The sequence below is a fragment of the Crocodylus siamensis genome, chromosome 2 (assembly GCF_052110815.1).
Source record: "Crocodylus siamensis isolate JL-2025a chromosome 2, ASM5211081v1, whole genome shotgun sequence".
NCBI lineage: Eukaryota > Metazoa > Chordata > Crocodylia > Crocodylidae > Crocodylus > Crocodylus siamensis.
Genome location: NC_143396.1, coordinates 141,616,657 through 141,631,411, shown reverse-complemented (window position 1 = coordinate 141,631,411; position 14,755 = coordinate 141,616,657). Strand labels below are relative to the sequence as shown.

General features: G+C 42.9%; 1 protein-coding gene across 1 annotated transcript in view; it reads right to left on the bottom strand.

The window, feature by feature from the left end:
* Window positions 1-442: 442 nt before the first annotated feature.
* The window catches only part of GPAT3 (glycerol-3-phosphate acyltransferase 3), a 31,415-nt gene continuing 17,102 nt past the window's right edge, over window positions 443-14,755 (bottom strand). The window contains exons 3-12 of the mRNA XM_090036986.1: window positions 9,504-9,774; window positions 9,098-9,172; window positions 7,036-7,125; window positions 6,377-6,470; window positions 5,080-5,195; window positions 4,642-4,697; window positions 3,754-3,839; window positions 3,127-3,255; window positions 2,461-2,540; window positions 443-1,643 (exon numbers count right to left, since the gene is read on the bottom strand). Of these exons, the coding sequence (XP_089893112.1) occupies window positions 1,517-1,643; window positions 2,461-2,540; window positions 3,127-3,255; window positions 3,754-3,839; window positions 4,642-4,697; window positions 5,080-5,195; window positions 6,377-6,470; window positions 7,036-7,125; window positions 9,098-9,172; window positions 9,504-9,774 (1,124 nt within the window). The 3' untranslated portion in view covers window positions 443-1,516. The remainder of the gene's footprint in view (window positions 1,644-2,460; window positions 2,541-3,126; window positions 3,256-3,753; window positions 3,840-4,641; window positions 4,698-5,079; window positions 5,196-6,376; window positions 6,471-7,035; window positions 7,126-9,097; window positions 9,173-9,503; window positions 9,775-14,755) is intronic.

Below are 14,755 nucleotides of genomic sequence, written 5' to 3'. Positions count from 1 at the left end.
GGACGGAGGGGGTTCACAAGACACCACATCCATGCGCTTCCCCTCCAATTCCCTTCCCCTGTCCCCTCACCAGAAAACCCCACACACATTAGCAGATGTTAGATTCCAAAATTATGGCATGTCACTTGTGCTCCTTCCTAAAGTATAAAAGGACCTCAAGGAAGGGTACCTTATGCCCAAAAGTTTATCTAAAAAAGCTCTTCCAACTATGCAGTTGGACCAATAAAAAGACATTTCCCCAAATATTCTTGCATATTTTCTAGATCATCATGGATACAACATCACTCCAACACTATCGTTTTTATGCTCTACGCAGGTGTCGTTAAAGTAAATTAACTTCCGTGACCCATTTGGTATTCTGAAATTAGTAAAAGTAAAAAGAAAGTAGTTGTAAAAGCAAAATGCAAGTCTTTCATGAAGTAGCAAAGCTAACACACAAAACTCATTAGAAATATAGAATTTATTTCTGTTTACAACAAAACAGTGGTACAACTGGTTTCCAACATGTTGTTTCTTGCATGGTAGGCAACATGAATTCTGTTTAGAGTTCAAATAGATTTTGCTAGCCCAGGTCAGCATGAAATAATTTTTGTAGATGCTCTCCTTAGATTTTAACCTGTTAGCAGTTAAGTTTTGCCGAATGCCAGTCTTAAAAACACATCTGCTACAATACACAGTCGTACCAATCTTCAGTAATTGCATTGCCATCCATCTCTTTCTTTTGCACTTCCCAGTTCGAAGAAACAGTAGTTTAACTAGTACCAGTGTAGGGGAAACTCCAACATTTCTGCCACTACCTTCTCTAGATCAGCTTTCAGAGGATGGCTTATAAATATGGAATTGCCCAAGTTCTTCATTCAGTTTAAAAGGCATGATCTGGCTGGCTGGGACTTTCCCCACTGGTTGGGACCCATCACTCACAAGCAATTCTACCCCATATACACAAAAGGTGCAAAATAATGGACATAGCACCCAACCCACAGTATTCACTATCTAGAGACCCATTCTTTTTTTCCAAGGATCCTGCAACAAAACCACCTGCAAGTGTAATAAAAGGGGGAGAGGACAGGGAGACTTAAGCTATTCAGGAAACAAGTCTGTCAGGTTTAAAGCTTCCGAATAACTGGAGTGAAAAAAAGAGTCACTCACACCATGAGTAAGTCAAGTGTCCTATTACGCTGATTTACAATGTGCTTCCCTTTCCTCATTAGATATTCAATTTTTCATTTGCTATTTCTGAACTGTAGGTTTCCTTCCCCTCCCCTCTTTGACTTCCTATCATCTCCACAATACCAGCAGCTGCAATTCAGTGATATACTGTCATGCTTGCAAACAGGGGGGAAAAAGTCAGGACACTGGCCCATGTGCAAATTCCATGTCATCCATGAAAGGATAACCATACACGCACACATTACAACAACAAAAAAAGTTCAAAGGGGGTGGGGAGGGGAAGTATAACAATCCCCATCATTCTTGCAGGGCTAGTCTTGGGAAACTTTATTGAAAGAGCTGGCATTCAGTCAGGTTCAGTTCCTGAAGAGAGATTCCCAGATGATCCATTTCCTACTATCATCTTGCTGTAGTTTTTCTGCTGCTCCTCCTTGAAAGTCTCTTTGACTTTGGCCCTTTTCAAACCTCCATCCCTAGAGCATACACACAAAGAAAAGATGTACTCGGAGTTAACTCTGGCATTAGAAGGCAGAAAAACATCCAAGAATATTTTGGTTTCCCATTTAAAAGCCTTGTTCATGCCAATATCTTCTTCTGGATGACAGAGTTTCATCCTGCAAAAGGCTGTTCATGACTCCTTTATCTGGGATAACTGTAAATAGCTTCCCCGTCCCACTCCTCCCTGAGGGAGAATAGTTATACAAATCAGCACCAAACATGCAACCCAAAAAATCTGGCCTTAGCACTAGTGAAACAAAAGACATACTTAGACTGCTAGCATTTGCAGTATTCATAAGAACCTTACATATCTGGGGTGATATTCCTGTAGATATTAAATATCATATGGAAAGAGATGCTTGTGAGAGGATATATAATTAGACCCTTGTTCCTTTATTGTCACATTCCACAAGGCACAAGATAAGGCCTTCTCACCAAGGCTTTGTCCTAAAAAAGTCTTATTTAGCATAATCTACAGATGCTTTTCTTACTTTAGAAGTTCCTAGAGGCAGTTCATTCTGCAAGAGGCTGTAGATTGGGACTTAAGATTTCATTCTCAATTCTGTTGCATCAGCTTGGACAAGGGATTTCACTTCATGAAACATGAGAATGCTTTCCAATGGAAAACAGTTAAAACTTTTAGATGATACCCACACATTGTCAAATAAATTACATTTTTTTCTGCAATTTTGATATCTGGCATTGTAATGTGCATCCCCTAGCTTTACAACTTTGTTCTTTAGCAGCAAAGACTGTAGCACACAAAGCCCAAGAAGAACTTAAGCCTCTTACCAGGGAAGTTCAGTCAATCCTCCTTGGAGGGCAATGGCCGATTTCACTCTGTTGGCAAACTGGACAGCATCTTCTCCTTCCTGCAAAGGATACACACAGGAGTCATTTAACTACGGATTGCTTTAGAAGATGGTGCGTTACAAGTCACATGACAGATTCTGTTACTAAACGGCTCTTTCAGAGAACTGTTTCTTTTTGGCAAGAATTGGAAGGGAGTAGATCTGAATGAATAGTTTTATCCTTTCTTTCTAAAGATTGCAGTGCATTTGTGACCATGAACTCTTCATCATGCCAAGAACATAACCTTCCATTTTTCACATCTTAAACAAGTTCAGTTCATGTTTAGTTTTCATTCCGAAGTGACATGTTGGAAGGAAAGTTCCCCTCCCACATAGGATGGAAGGAAACTATAGCTATGATACTGCTTACTTTAGTGTCAATTATTAATATACCAGTGCAATTATTCAAAGCACTGTTGGCTACAGTCTCAGTTTCCCTTCCCAGTGACTAATCTACCTCACAATGCTTCAAGTTTAAGTTCTATGTATTTAAACAATTCTACTAAGGCAGCATTAGGAGAAATGCCATTTAAAAACACAAAGTCTGTTTCACTAACTCATATCAAAGGAAGTATCCCGACTGTCGAGCAATTGCATGTTAAAATACCTCTCTGACCATCGGCGGCAGGTACCACACATTACACACAATAGCCCAACTGGTCATTAGTCGCAAGAGGTAGCTCACTGCATTGTATTTACTGCTGTTCCAGAACGCGTCGCCAAACTGGGGGTCATACTGTAGAAGGGCAAAAGGCAAGAGTTTAAGCCAGTTTCTCTTACATAACTGAGCAGACAAATCAAATATAGCTACATCCCAGGTATATGGAGCCACAGCCTTGCACCTGAAGCAATGGCATGCTTGCCATTTCAAACTGGCTGAAGCCAAAGCAGTGGGGGTTTTCTTAATTTTTTGTTGTTTTTTTTAAAATGTGAACAACCAATACTTGCTACAGGAACTAGCCTGATAACATTCAATATGCAAATCTCACCAGCCTCCAATGCAAGACGCAAACCCCAACAGGCCCTGCTCTAAACACCAGATTATTTTCACTTCTAGTGTTTATTCAGACATTCATTTCTGATGGTCAAGTACACCAAATGGCCACTTGTAAGGTTTTTATGCATCTCTCCAGACTACAGGACCAACTCTATACCCCACACTGAACAGCCATAAGAGTAAGTCTTTCTACCATTAAGCAGCAGTGTCTGGAAGAACAATGCTTTTGAACCATACCTTGATTGCAACTGGATAGATTGTTCCTCCTATTTCAAAGCTCCCTTTCTTAAACATCATTACTGATGTGTTATTTATACAGGTGCCTAGCCAAAAAAGAACAAACATTAACTGTCAAAAAGTTGAAGGCAACACAATGTAGCCCAATCAAGTCAGCCAACAAGGTCACAACTGGTCACCAAGCAATGAAAACTCTTCTACAGAGAACAAGGTTCCCTTCTTGTCCCCCACCCAGTTCCGTCATGGTCTGGCACTGGGGTTCAGGACTGTTGGCCTAAGAGCCTTGCTCTGCCCTGCTAAAACTTTAGGCTTGTAAAGGATTGTAGGGGTGGAGAGGGAAGGTGACAGGTTCAGTGCAGCTCCTCCCCTCACCCCCCCACGAGCCACAGTGCTCAACCCAGCTATGCACAAACCCAGTAACCTAACTTAATGCATCTACAGGAGGGTGAGTGAGGCACAAGCCCCAGACACTGCTTAAGGTTGGGGAATGGGAGGGGGCAGGTGCCAAAATACAGCTACAGGGGGTGCTTAACCCATGTTCTCCACTCCCCCCTGCACCTTACCTGCAGCAGGAAGGGCAGAGCAGCAGTGGTGGGGCATAGTGCAGGAGAAGGAGCCTGAACACTGCTGCTAAGGGAGATGCCACCTTCTCCCACCCCTGCCTTGCCACCCGAAAGTTTTTTTTGCCACTAGACAGGCATACTGGCAGCAAAAAAAAAGGTGACATTCTCCTTCAGCAGCACTGAACCTCTAGCCGCTCCTCTTATAAATGCAACTCCTAGCAAAGCCCATTACTTTGTATTAGCAATGTGCAACAGGCATCACAGGAAAAGAAGGACATGAGCCTCGGAAAGCTCAGTGGAAGGAAAGAGAAGTACAGTTTCTTACCTTCTGGGAAGATTAGGATGGGCAATTTGTTTTTATCTGCTACATGTTCTTTCAGTCTGTAGAGAAAGAAAGAAAGTACAATTTAAACAATCCCTTATTAAAATGTTCCACCCTCCCTGCAAAAACATGTATGCAAACCATTGCCTTACAGCCCACAGAAAATAATAAGCCAACGCATAGCACCAAGAGCTACAGTTTGTTGACAAGAAATTGCAAGGTTTGTTCCTCCAAACTAATTTCCTTCCAAAAAATGTTTTTTGCCTAGCTCTAGTAACAAGCAGCTAAATTATTTACACACAATTTTGTAAAAAAAATTAAAATAGAACAAGAAGCGTCTCTTGTGGTAGGTATTTCACAACCAGTGACTAAAAGTTAAGAATTAACCATAGAATACTGTAATGGGTTCCCTAGCCAGCTGAAGGAATGGGCATTTTTTACCTTTTCATCACTAGATGGCGGTCTTTCACTTCTGAGCGCTCAAACCAGACATGGGGACAGGCCTTTACAGTCGCTCTCTGAATAACTCCCATTAGCCCACCATGAGTTTGTCCAACCTGAAGACCCAGACAAGACAGGTTACTACATACACACCACACGATCGCAAATAAAGGTTCATCCATTTCATGGATATTTGAGAGCCCCAGCCAGGTCAGAATTTTACAACACACCTAAAAGGTTTAAGAAAGTGTTCTCTTAGCTTTCTTAACATATGGTACTGGATGTGTTCAAACATTCTACAGCATACTGTGTCCAGTTCTGTGTACCCCACTTCAGGAGGGATGTGGACAACATTGAGAAGGCTCCAGCCAAGAGCCCTTCAAAGTCCAGCAAAGTAACCCCAAATAAGTCCTTCCGAATCAATATGATTTACAATATAAATACATTAATGTAGCTATATTACTCATCTATAATTGAGTACAAAATCCTGGATTATTTTTGGTGAAAATAGGGTATCGGACCTTGGTTCAGGAACCAATCCCCCATTTATAAACATTGTTTCCTATGGGAAAAATCAGTTCCAAGTTACAACATTTCAACTTAAGACATGGCTTTCAGGAACCAATTGTGTCGTAAGTCTGAGGACTGCCTGTACATCATTTTGAACTATGTTGTTTCACGCACATTAGGGCAGGTATGCAACTAAGATTAATACCCTTCTATGTTTATGCATATGTCCTTCTTACTAGGCACATCTACATGTGGTATCAAGGCCACATAACTAACTCCGGCACGGTTCATAGCTCTACCAGCTATTTGCATAGATTTTAGAAATGTAGTAGTTTAATAATTATTTGTAATTAAGACACTGGGACTATTGCGATATGTAATGTAAAAAGGATTCCCCACAGGCTTAAAATGCATGATCTTTTCTAATAGGGATTTTTATAAACCAGGTGCCCTACCTGCTAAGTTGATTTTTATGCTGCACCTCTTCTGCAGAAGCGACTGTAGTCACACTGAAGTATTCTATCTTAAATTGTATGAGGAACAGGCCACTACAAAGGAGTATCAATTATTGCTGCTATTCTGGGTATCCTTTCACAGGATGGGAACAAACCTATTTTCAGTAGCAGCTCTAATAACTGAGGTTGGGATGAGCTACACACTCTTACCACTGCTGCCTAACTACATGCCTTGATTCTGGGAAACACTCCAGTTTAGGTCAAAAAGTAGAAAGCTGGGTTGTCTACCCTGATCTCTCTTGTGTACACAAGTACCAATTATATAATCATACCATTGCGTAGCATCCATCATTGGTCAGGATGATAACATCTATTGGAGATGTGTGATTGGCAACACAGATACCACCCTTCTGGGGTTTGTTTTCCCTGTAATCATAAGAAGCATCGTTTACTTAGTGGTCTGAAGCACATTATTGTAACTACTTAAACGCTAGATTTCCAGGTTACTAACAAGCATGGGCTAGTCTGATGCCAACTGCAGTCAAAGGTTTAACAAGCATTTTATCAATTCTAGTCAGTGTTTCAAACTTTTAGCTATTCTGCTGAGATTCATTTTTCCATGCAGTATCAACAACAGCAGTTTACACCAAGGTACCTGCATTTCTGGATATGGTCTGTGTTGTTTTCCAAGCTTCTATGATAAAGAGAGACTACATACTTACTCTATGGTTAAGGAAACTACATAAAGAAACATGAGAAGATTTGAATCATGCTTGAAGAACAGCCCATGGCAAGATTCTGCTGTCATACTATCAGCTAGTAAGTTAATACTGAGAAAATCCCTCTACCACTCAGTTATTATATGTCTTCCATTAAAAAAGGTCCTCCTTTTGTCTTCTCTACGGAACTGTTTTACTTTTGCCAACTCCATGCCTATAGGAGTAACTAGGTATCTGTTCACTTACAATACTGTAACACTGGCTCAACTTACTTGTTATGGTAATGAATAGTACCAGAAAGAGCTCTGACAAGGATCCGGGAAGACGTTAGGTGGACTAGTTCACTCAACCAATCTTTAATGCTGAAAGAGACATACATATATGTTTAAAGTCTTGGAAGGTACCAACACCAGAAACAGTTTTTGTCAATCCACATCCAGAATCTATTGCCATAGTAGTGTCTCTGGTGACTAGACAATACAGACATGGGTTCTCCCCCTGACCCCACACTTCCATCTGTAATACCACCCTGCTGTGATACCTTGGGCAAACCATCTCTGTTCCCTTTCATCTTTGGTCTTGTCTATTTCGAGGAGAAGCTAAAGTAGGGAGTCTTATATTTTATCTATATAAAGCCCATAGCACAAGGGCAGTGTGATTGAGACTGGATGACATTCCACATGCTCTTGGAAAGTGAACAGACATAGCTGAAACATTCCAGGCTCTTTTGGGCAATGGATGGGAACAAGAGGGAAAGGAATGTAAAATGCAATACCATGCCACAAAAGTTCCATAGTCATTTCCCTAAGTAGCATGCTCACTTTATAGATAGAAGCGCTGTTTTCTCTGTCATCACTGCTCTTCCTTCCACATCATCACCAAGAAGGACAAACACACTAGATCTGTACTGCTCAAACCTCAGACTGTGGAGAAGTGTCATATGGCCTATGGGGCCCCCCAAAAATCCAGAAGTGTGGCAGAAGGGCTGAAGCAGCATCATTACATTTTTCCTCCTGGCTGCCATTATTTCCTGACCCATGGGGAGAGGGAGCCCCACAAGCCGGATAACATGGCCCCGAATGCCAAATCATACTAGTGTGCAACCAGGACAGGGCCAACTCTGGACCAGCAGGGCCAGAACATTGGGTGCCAATGCACTAGATGATCCAAGCTGGCCCATGCAACAAAGGCTAAACCCACCATTTAAGGTGTTAGTACAGTTGTGATGATTTGGGCTTTGTGACTAGCTCTGCTTATGCTACACAAACAGCCGCCTCCTCCCCCAACCCCAAGAGACATAAAGGCTCTGCAGAAGGAAAGGGAAAAAGTCTAAAAGTTTCTTCCTTATTTAATCTTCAGAATAAGTTTACATTTGAAGTCTCCCCTTTCTGCCAGGTACCAATTATTTTCTCACAGCATCTTCTCTGTTCCCTTCTCCTACTTCACTTTCCCGTATTGCCTCCCATATTTGTCTTCACACCCTTGCTCTTCTATCAGCCATCCTCTGTCAGTCTCTCCTCTTACCATCTTGAGGCCTGCCTTTTTTTTTTTTTTTTTTTTTTTAGGGGGATGGAGGGGGCTTATTCTCTTCATTTATCTATGCCCCATGCTTGTCCTCTCTACCCCACACTTTGCATATCTTCAGGCTGCCCCTTAGAATCTATTCCCAGCAGTCATAGTCCCATACCAGCACTCTTCTCCAGAACGCCATTCTATCATCAAGGAACTAGGATAACTAGTTTCCCTTTTGCATTCCTACCAGGTCCATCAGAGCAGCTCATCTAAGTACCTCCACAGAGCACTGCCAACCCAGTTTTCCCCCTCCAAGCACAGTGGAAGTGGAGCAGAACTGCCCTTCCCTTATTACAACTTCCAGCTCCTTCCTATGGATTTCAAAATGGTGACCATATAGGGCTGGTTCCCCTCCATCCTTTAAGGCATCCCATCTTGCTTACTCAGCTTTGAGCCAGAGGTCCTCAGCTATATAGTCCTGACCCACCTATGTTCTGGTCTCAACTTTTCCCAGACCTCCCAGTCTTTACTTGATTGCTTCTATGTCTCACATTCAACACAACCAAGTTCCAGGAAAGGGAGAGGTCACCTTTCCATTTCCCCAAATCCCAAGGCTAGCTCTGAACTAAGCATGTTCCAGTTTGGAAAAATATACTAGCAAAATGCTCAGGTTCAACCACAGTTACTGGGTTATGTTTCATGGCCTGCAAGAGCCCCACCATTAGCTTTTCATCCTTCTTACCGAAAGCAATGCTTGCTGTTGCAGGGACAAGCCTCATAACACACCCCAAAACAGCAGTTACAGGAAAGGCACACACCTACCTTCCATTTGGCAGACAGCCTACCAGTGTTGTTCCCACAATCATCGAGTGAATCCCAATGGTGGCCAATGTAAGACTAAACAAAAGAAGAGGAGAATAAGAATTTGCTACCCGAGGACCCCTGTTGGAGATCATCTTAAAATGACTGATGGCATGAACCATTCAAAGAGAACAGTACAACATTAAAATGCTGGAATGTACGATGAATAGTTTTTGAGCCACTGCAACAGTTTCGGGTTTAAGAAGGTTTACAAAAAAAAGCAGTGCCAGACATCCCTAGGGCAGTCACTGCGCAAAAAAATTAAGTAGTTCAGCTTGCATGTCTGTCATCATATCCTGCATGACTTGGTTCAGGAGCTTTAGACTGATTTGTTTCATATGAATGAGTCTCCCAGCATTGGGCTCACCGAAGAGGCAGTAGGAGACAGTACCGCACCAGGACCCCAATGACCCAAACTATGGTCAGCCGCAGGCTGATGTACTGGAAGTTGATATTGGTCCTTGTGAGGAGATTCCAGGAGACCAGCTCCTCTGAAGAAAACCTTTGGGTGACTTCATCTTCCACAATGGCCTCAAACCCTTCCCTGCAGAAATAGAAGATGTCGGAGAGTTCAAAGTCTGCTCTATGCAGGCTCGCGATCTCCTTCTCCATGGTGGTGTCGACTCGCTGTATGATCCCTTAAAGAACAAAAAGGGAAACTATGAGGAAATTACTCCAGATAACCAAAAAAAATCCTCTAGTCAGAGGAAGTTGCTCTGTAGATTACTGAACCATTCAAACAGTGAACTCGAAATAACAGAGACAGGTATGTTATACAACCATAGAAACCAGTCATAGAACAGTTGTGCATGCTATAGAGTGGTGGCAGTGGTTGGCAACATTTTCTAGCAGCAGACTGGAATGACCCAACTTGGGTCTGAGACAAGTTGGCACTAGGCTGCTGCCACCACAGTAGTTTCTTTCTCCTATTGCTCCATCTCCTTAAAGCCTGGCCAGATGAGCGACCTCCTCCTTCTCCCCTCCCCCGCCATCCCCAACAACTGCCAAAACATCACTGAAGTCCTCTGGTTTTGCGGGCCAAATCCAATGGCTCTATGGATTGCAGGCCATAAGTTGCAATCCCCTACTATAAAGCAAATTGGGTCTCCTTCCCTGCCCAGTGTAAACCATTCAGCAGGCATCTTCCAGTTTACCACAAAAATCAATCACTATGAGTTATTTGGACAGCCATACATACCCCTTTCTACCAAATAAATGGTCACAAGGTAATTGAGGGGGGTATGACAGGGCAATAAAATAATGAACAACATGGGTAAATAGTGAATCCCTATTTATTTTTTCATCTTATTGTACAAAAAAGTGGATAAGAAAATTTGGAACAGGTCTGAAACTAACAAAAGAAAGCTTGCAATTAGCTTGTGAAATTCCTTGCAGCAAGATGTTGTGGAGGCTGACAATTTAATCAGGCTCAAAAGAGAATTACGCTAATTCATTCAGGAAAAGGTTCCCATCAGTAGGTATTAAACATGAGGCTGCAACCTCCACCTTAGAACTTCCTGGGCATTTAAAATGCTTGAAGCTGATAGAAAGGAAGAGGAGAAAAAGACAGATCAGCCTTGACAGGCCCTGCATAAATTATGCCTACCACAGACAGTTCAGCAACTCTGTCCTTTCTGCTTGAATATAGGAAGGAGAAATACACGCAGCTACAAAGTCACTTGCTTTGCTCCTGTGGCTGTCTGGACTTTTCCTAAGAATTTCTATACCCACATAAGTATTAAATGTGGTATATGCCTCCATGCCATAGCCATACTCCAGCTACCTGATCTCTCTCTGTTATACCACACACACACACACAGACACACACAAGTGAATTCAGGGGAATACTCATCTTCCAGATAAACTGCAGTAAGGATAAACACGTTCCAGTTTTTCATAGAAAACAGGGCATTTAGACAAGATGCTAGAAGCATTCCACTTGAAGCACAGAACAAGGTCTCACTCTCACATGAATAATGGACACTTTAGACCCTTTTCACAATGCATTACAACCCTACCGAGGAGACTTTACCCTGCCAGAAGTACAAGAGAATAGGGCTCTGCGAAACAGCATCGTTTCACTTTGACATGCATTTTGCTGTTTCAAAGAAACAGTATTTCATTTAGTTTCAAAGCACTGCCTCATTTCATCAAAATTGTTTTGACGTTTCACCCATATGCTATAGTGGAGAATCATGAAAATGCCTAAAACATTGTCATTTGTTGCCTAATTCAGATGCAAATTGCAGGGATGGTAGCCCCTTCTGAGGGCATGAAACCTGCCAACCTTCAAGAAGATAGGTGCAGTGGTTTCTGGGGAAACTGCACCTCAAATTCTTGAAAGCAAAATTTGCCAGCAGCAGCAGCCTCCTGTCATCCAGCACGCAGATCTGGGGGCTCATACCCAGGGGTGCAGGCCCTCAGATCTGTGCCAGATGACAGGAGGCTGCCTCTGCTGCCTGGGACCAGCACTGGGCTCAGCCTGTACCCAGCGCCAGGGAAGACAGATGCTGCCGGAGAAGACAGATGCTGCCGCTGGCCACAGGCAGCAGCCTCCTGTCATCCAGCGCAGATCCAGGGGCCCGCACCCCAGGAAGGAATCCAGCACAGCTCCACAGCCTCTGAACCTGCACCCCAGATGAGAGGAAGCTCAGGCTGCCTCTCTCACCTGGGACCAGCGCTGGGCACAAGCTGTGCTCAGCACCGGACAAGACTGCTGCTGCCACAGCCTGAGCTTCCTCTCATCCGGGGCACAGATCCAGGGGTCCACAACCCTCAAGAGGCCTGCCGGGATGTGCTGGACTCCTCTTGGGGGTGCAAGCCCCCAGATCTGTGCACTGGATATGGGGAGGCTGCCACTGCTTCCTGGGACAGGCATCAGCAGCAATTTTCTCCAGTGTTGGAGGACTCTCCAGTGCCAGTGCACTTCTCTCCCCACCTCCCACAGCTGGTGCTGTGCTCCACCTCCTGCTGCCGGGCTGAGCTCCATGGGGCTGGTAGAGCCAATCGGAGCGCAGCCTGGCAGTGGGAAGCAGAAGACAGAGCCGGCATTGTGCTCTGATCGTCTCCACCAGCCCCAGTAGCAGAAGGCGGGGAGAGCCAGGGCTGTGCTCCCTGCCAGGCTGAGCTACATGGGGCTGCAAAGCCCCTCGGAGCGCAGCTCTGGCTCTCCTCTGCCTCCCATCACCAGGCTGCTTCAAAACTTAAAACATTTCAAAACTTTCGAAAAGTTTTGAGTGCCCTCATTTCATTTTGAAGCTGTTTCTATCCTTTGTGTTTCATTTCAATTTTGCTGTTTCGAGCTTGAAACAGCTTTGAAACAAAATTCTTGACGAAATTTCACACAGCCCTACAAGTGGAGTTTGGCCCATAAATTCTTGCTCCCTAAGCTCTAAATACTCCATTGCAGTCTTTCCTATACCTGGCACTCATCCTGCATATTGTTGTTCCATGCTGCCAGACGTGTTTGTTTCAGCCACAGCTCCTGAAAAGGGACTTAGAACAGTTTGTCTTGGTTTATACCTGCGCACTATTTGCTACCCGTTCAGTTGCACCCCCCTTTACCGCAGAGGGTTAATGCTGTATAGATATGACAAGTCACAACTTTATTTGGATATAAAAAAAGAGGAAAGAGTCCTGAAAGCAGCTGTACCAACAGGTCCCGTAAAGGACATATCCCCAGATGTTTTTATTTCACAAGAGGGCCATAAAAATTGAACTGCAACATCTGAACTTTGCCCATGTAATGCAACACAGATCCAAGATGAACCTGAAGAGTTGTTCTGAACTGCATTAAAAACAGCAATATCCATTGGGCAATGCTTTTATTGCAGCACACCAAGTCAGCGATGACACCAATTGTTCCCTGACCCTTTCAAAGATATGGGGCAAACCCCCAAGAGATGAAATACAGATTAAGTCTCTACTTTGACAGAAGCTGCAAATATAGTTCTACAAGCTGACTGGAGTGACCCAGTTATTTGTTAAAACTAGTGAACCAAAATCTAGGAAATTCAAGTTCGGTTACATGTGACATATAATCTGGGGTTAGTCACTTAACCCTCTGTTTCAGACTTCCTCCATGGAGGTACAAATAGCTAAAAGCAGTGGAAGAACAAGGAATGAGAGAACATGCTAGATATGCACCAGCTGATCTGTTCCTAGTGATTTGATGTCAAATGTCTCATCAGCTTGCCTTCTCTCCCAAGCATTTGGATGACTCTAGGAGCACCCAAAAATACCATCTACAGAGTGAGTATGTGGCCTTTAAGAGTCATTAAAAAACTCCCCTCCTAAGATTTTAGCCTTCATACAGTAAATCTCCTCCATCCATATTTGTTCCTTGAAAAAAAAAAAAAAAAGCAGATCTTCTTGGAGAGAAGATTCTTGTCAAGAGGCATTTAAAAGAACCACACACAACTGTATTTTTATAAAGGCCCCTATTGCTTGGGGAAGGTGCATTCTTTTTCCTCTTGAAAGTAAAAAGGTGTTTTGAGTGGGGTGTTTTGTTATGAGTTTTGAACCAACATGAGGCACAATCACGAGCTCTTGCTGCACTAACACAATTCAAGTGCTCTTGTGCCATCAATTTGAACTATCGTTGCAAATAAAGCATCTCATTTTGCACATAACAGTCAAGTACATATTTGGGACAGGATCACCCTTTACCTATAAAAATTCAGTTTATTTTGCAACATGCTTTACTCCTCTTAACCCCTTGCCCAGTTCTTGTCTAAAACGAATCTATGTATCTCCACGTTTGCAAACACAGGAAGTGTGTCAAGTGTGCTACTGTAAAAACAGACTAGAATGTTCTACAGCCTGAGCTCTTCCAGTGACTCAGTATACAACTGGGAGCACATCACACTTCCGTGAAGAAGGAAAATATCTAGTTGCATCAGAGTATTTGCAAGAGATTCAGTAAGGGCGACAGTGTTAATAATGGCTTCTAAAAAAAAGGGAGGAAGGGAAAAACCCAGCTATAAGATATACTGGTAGATTTGAACCATTTATTAAACGCTCCCCTTTGCTAAAGTTAATGATCAAAATTTAAATCTTTAAATCAATGAGCAATTCCGAATGGTCTTAAACTGAGGAGCTTATAGCTATATAGCATCTCTATTAATCAGTCACTACTTCTGAATGATGGGTCAGCATGCTGCTGCCAAAGAGCTTTATGGCTAATATAAAGGACATCTTGCACTTCCAGAAGTCCAGAATTCCACCATGAACTCTGGTGCTCCTTTGAAAAGGAAAGGCTTAGTAGCAGTAGCTACAGGGGAATCTGGAGAGGGTGTCACATTGTGCCCCAACTAGAAAAAAATCCACAGGAGAGCTATTTTGTCAGACCTAAAAAGCAATGCATTTATTCAACCAGAGATAGCAAAGCCTGAAAAAAGATCCTATTTTCAGCTATACTGAGGATGATTTATGTAGTATAGCTGGATATACATGACAAGGCAACACTGGGGTGGGATTACATTGATCATTTCATTACCAATTTGATAATGTAGACAGCCAATATATGGAGAGGATGAATAAGAAAGAGTTTGTAACTACTCAATAGCATGTTTGCCTTCCTCAGATTTCTTTGTTAAGTTCAGGCAACTTCTATGTTGA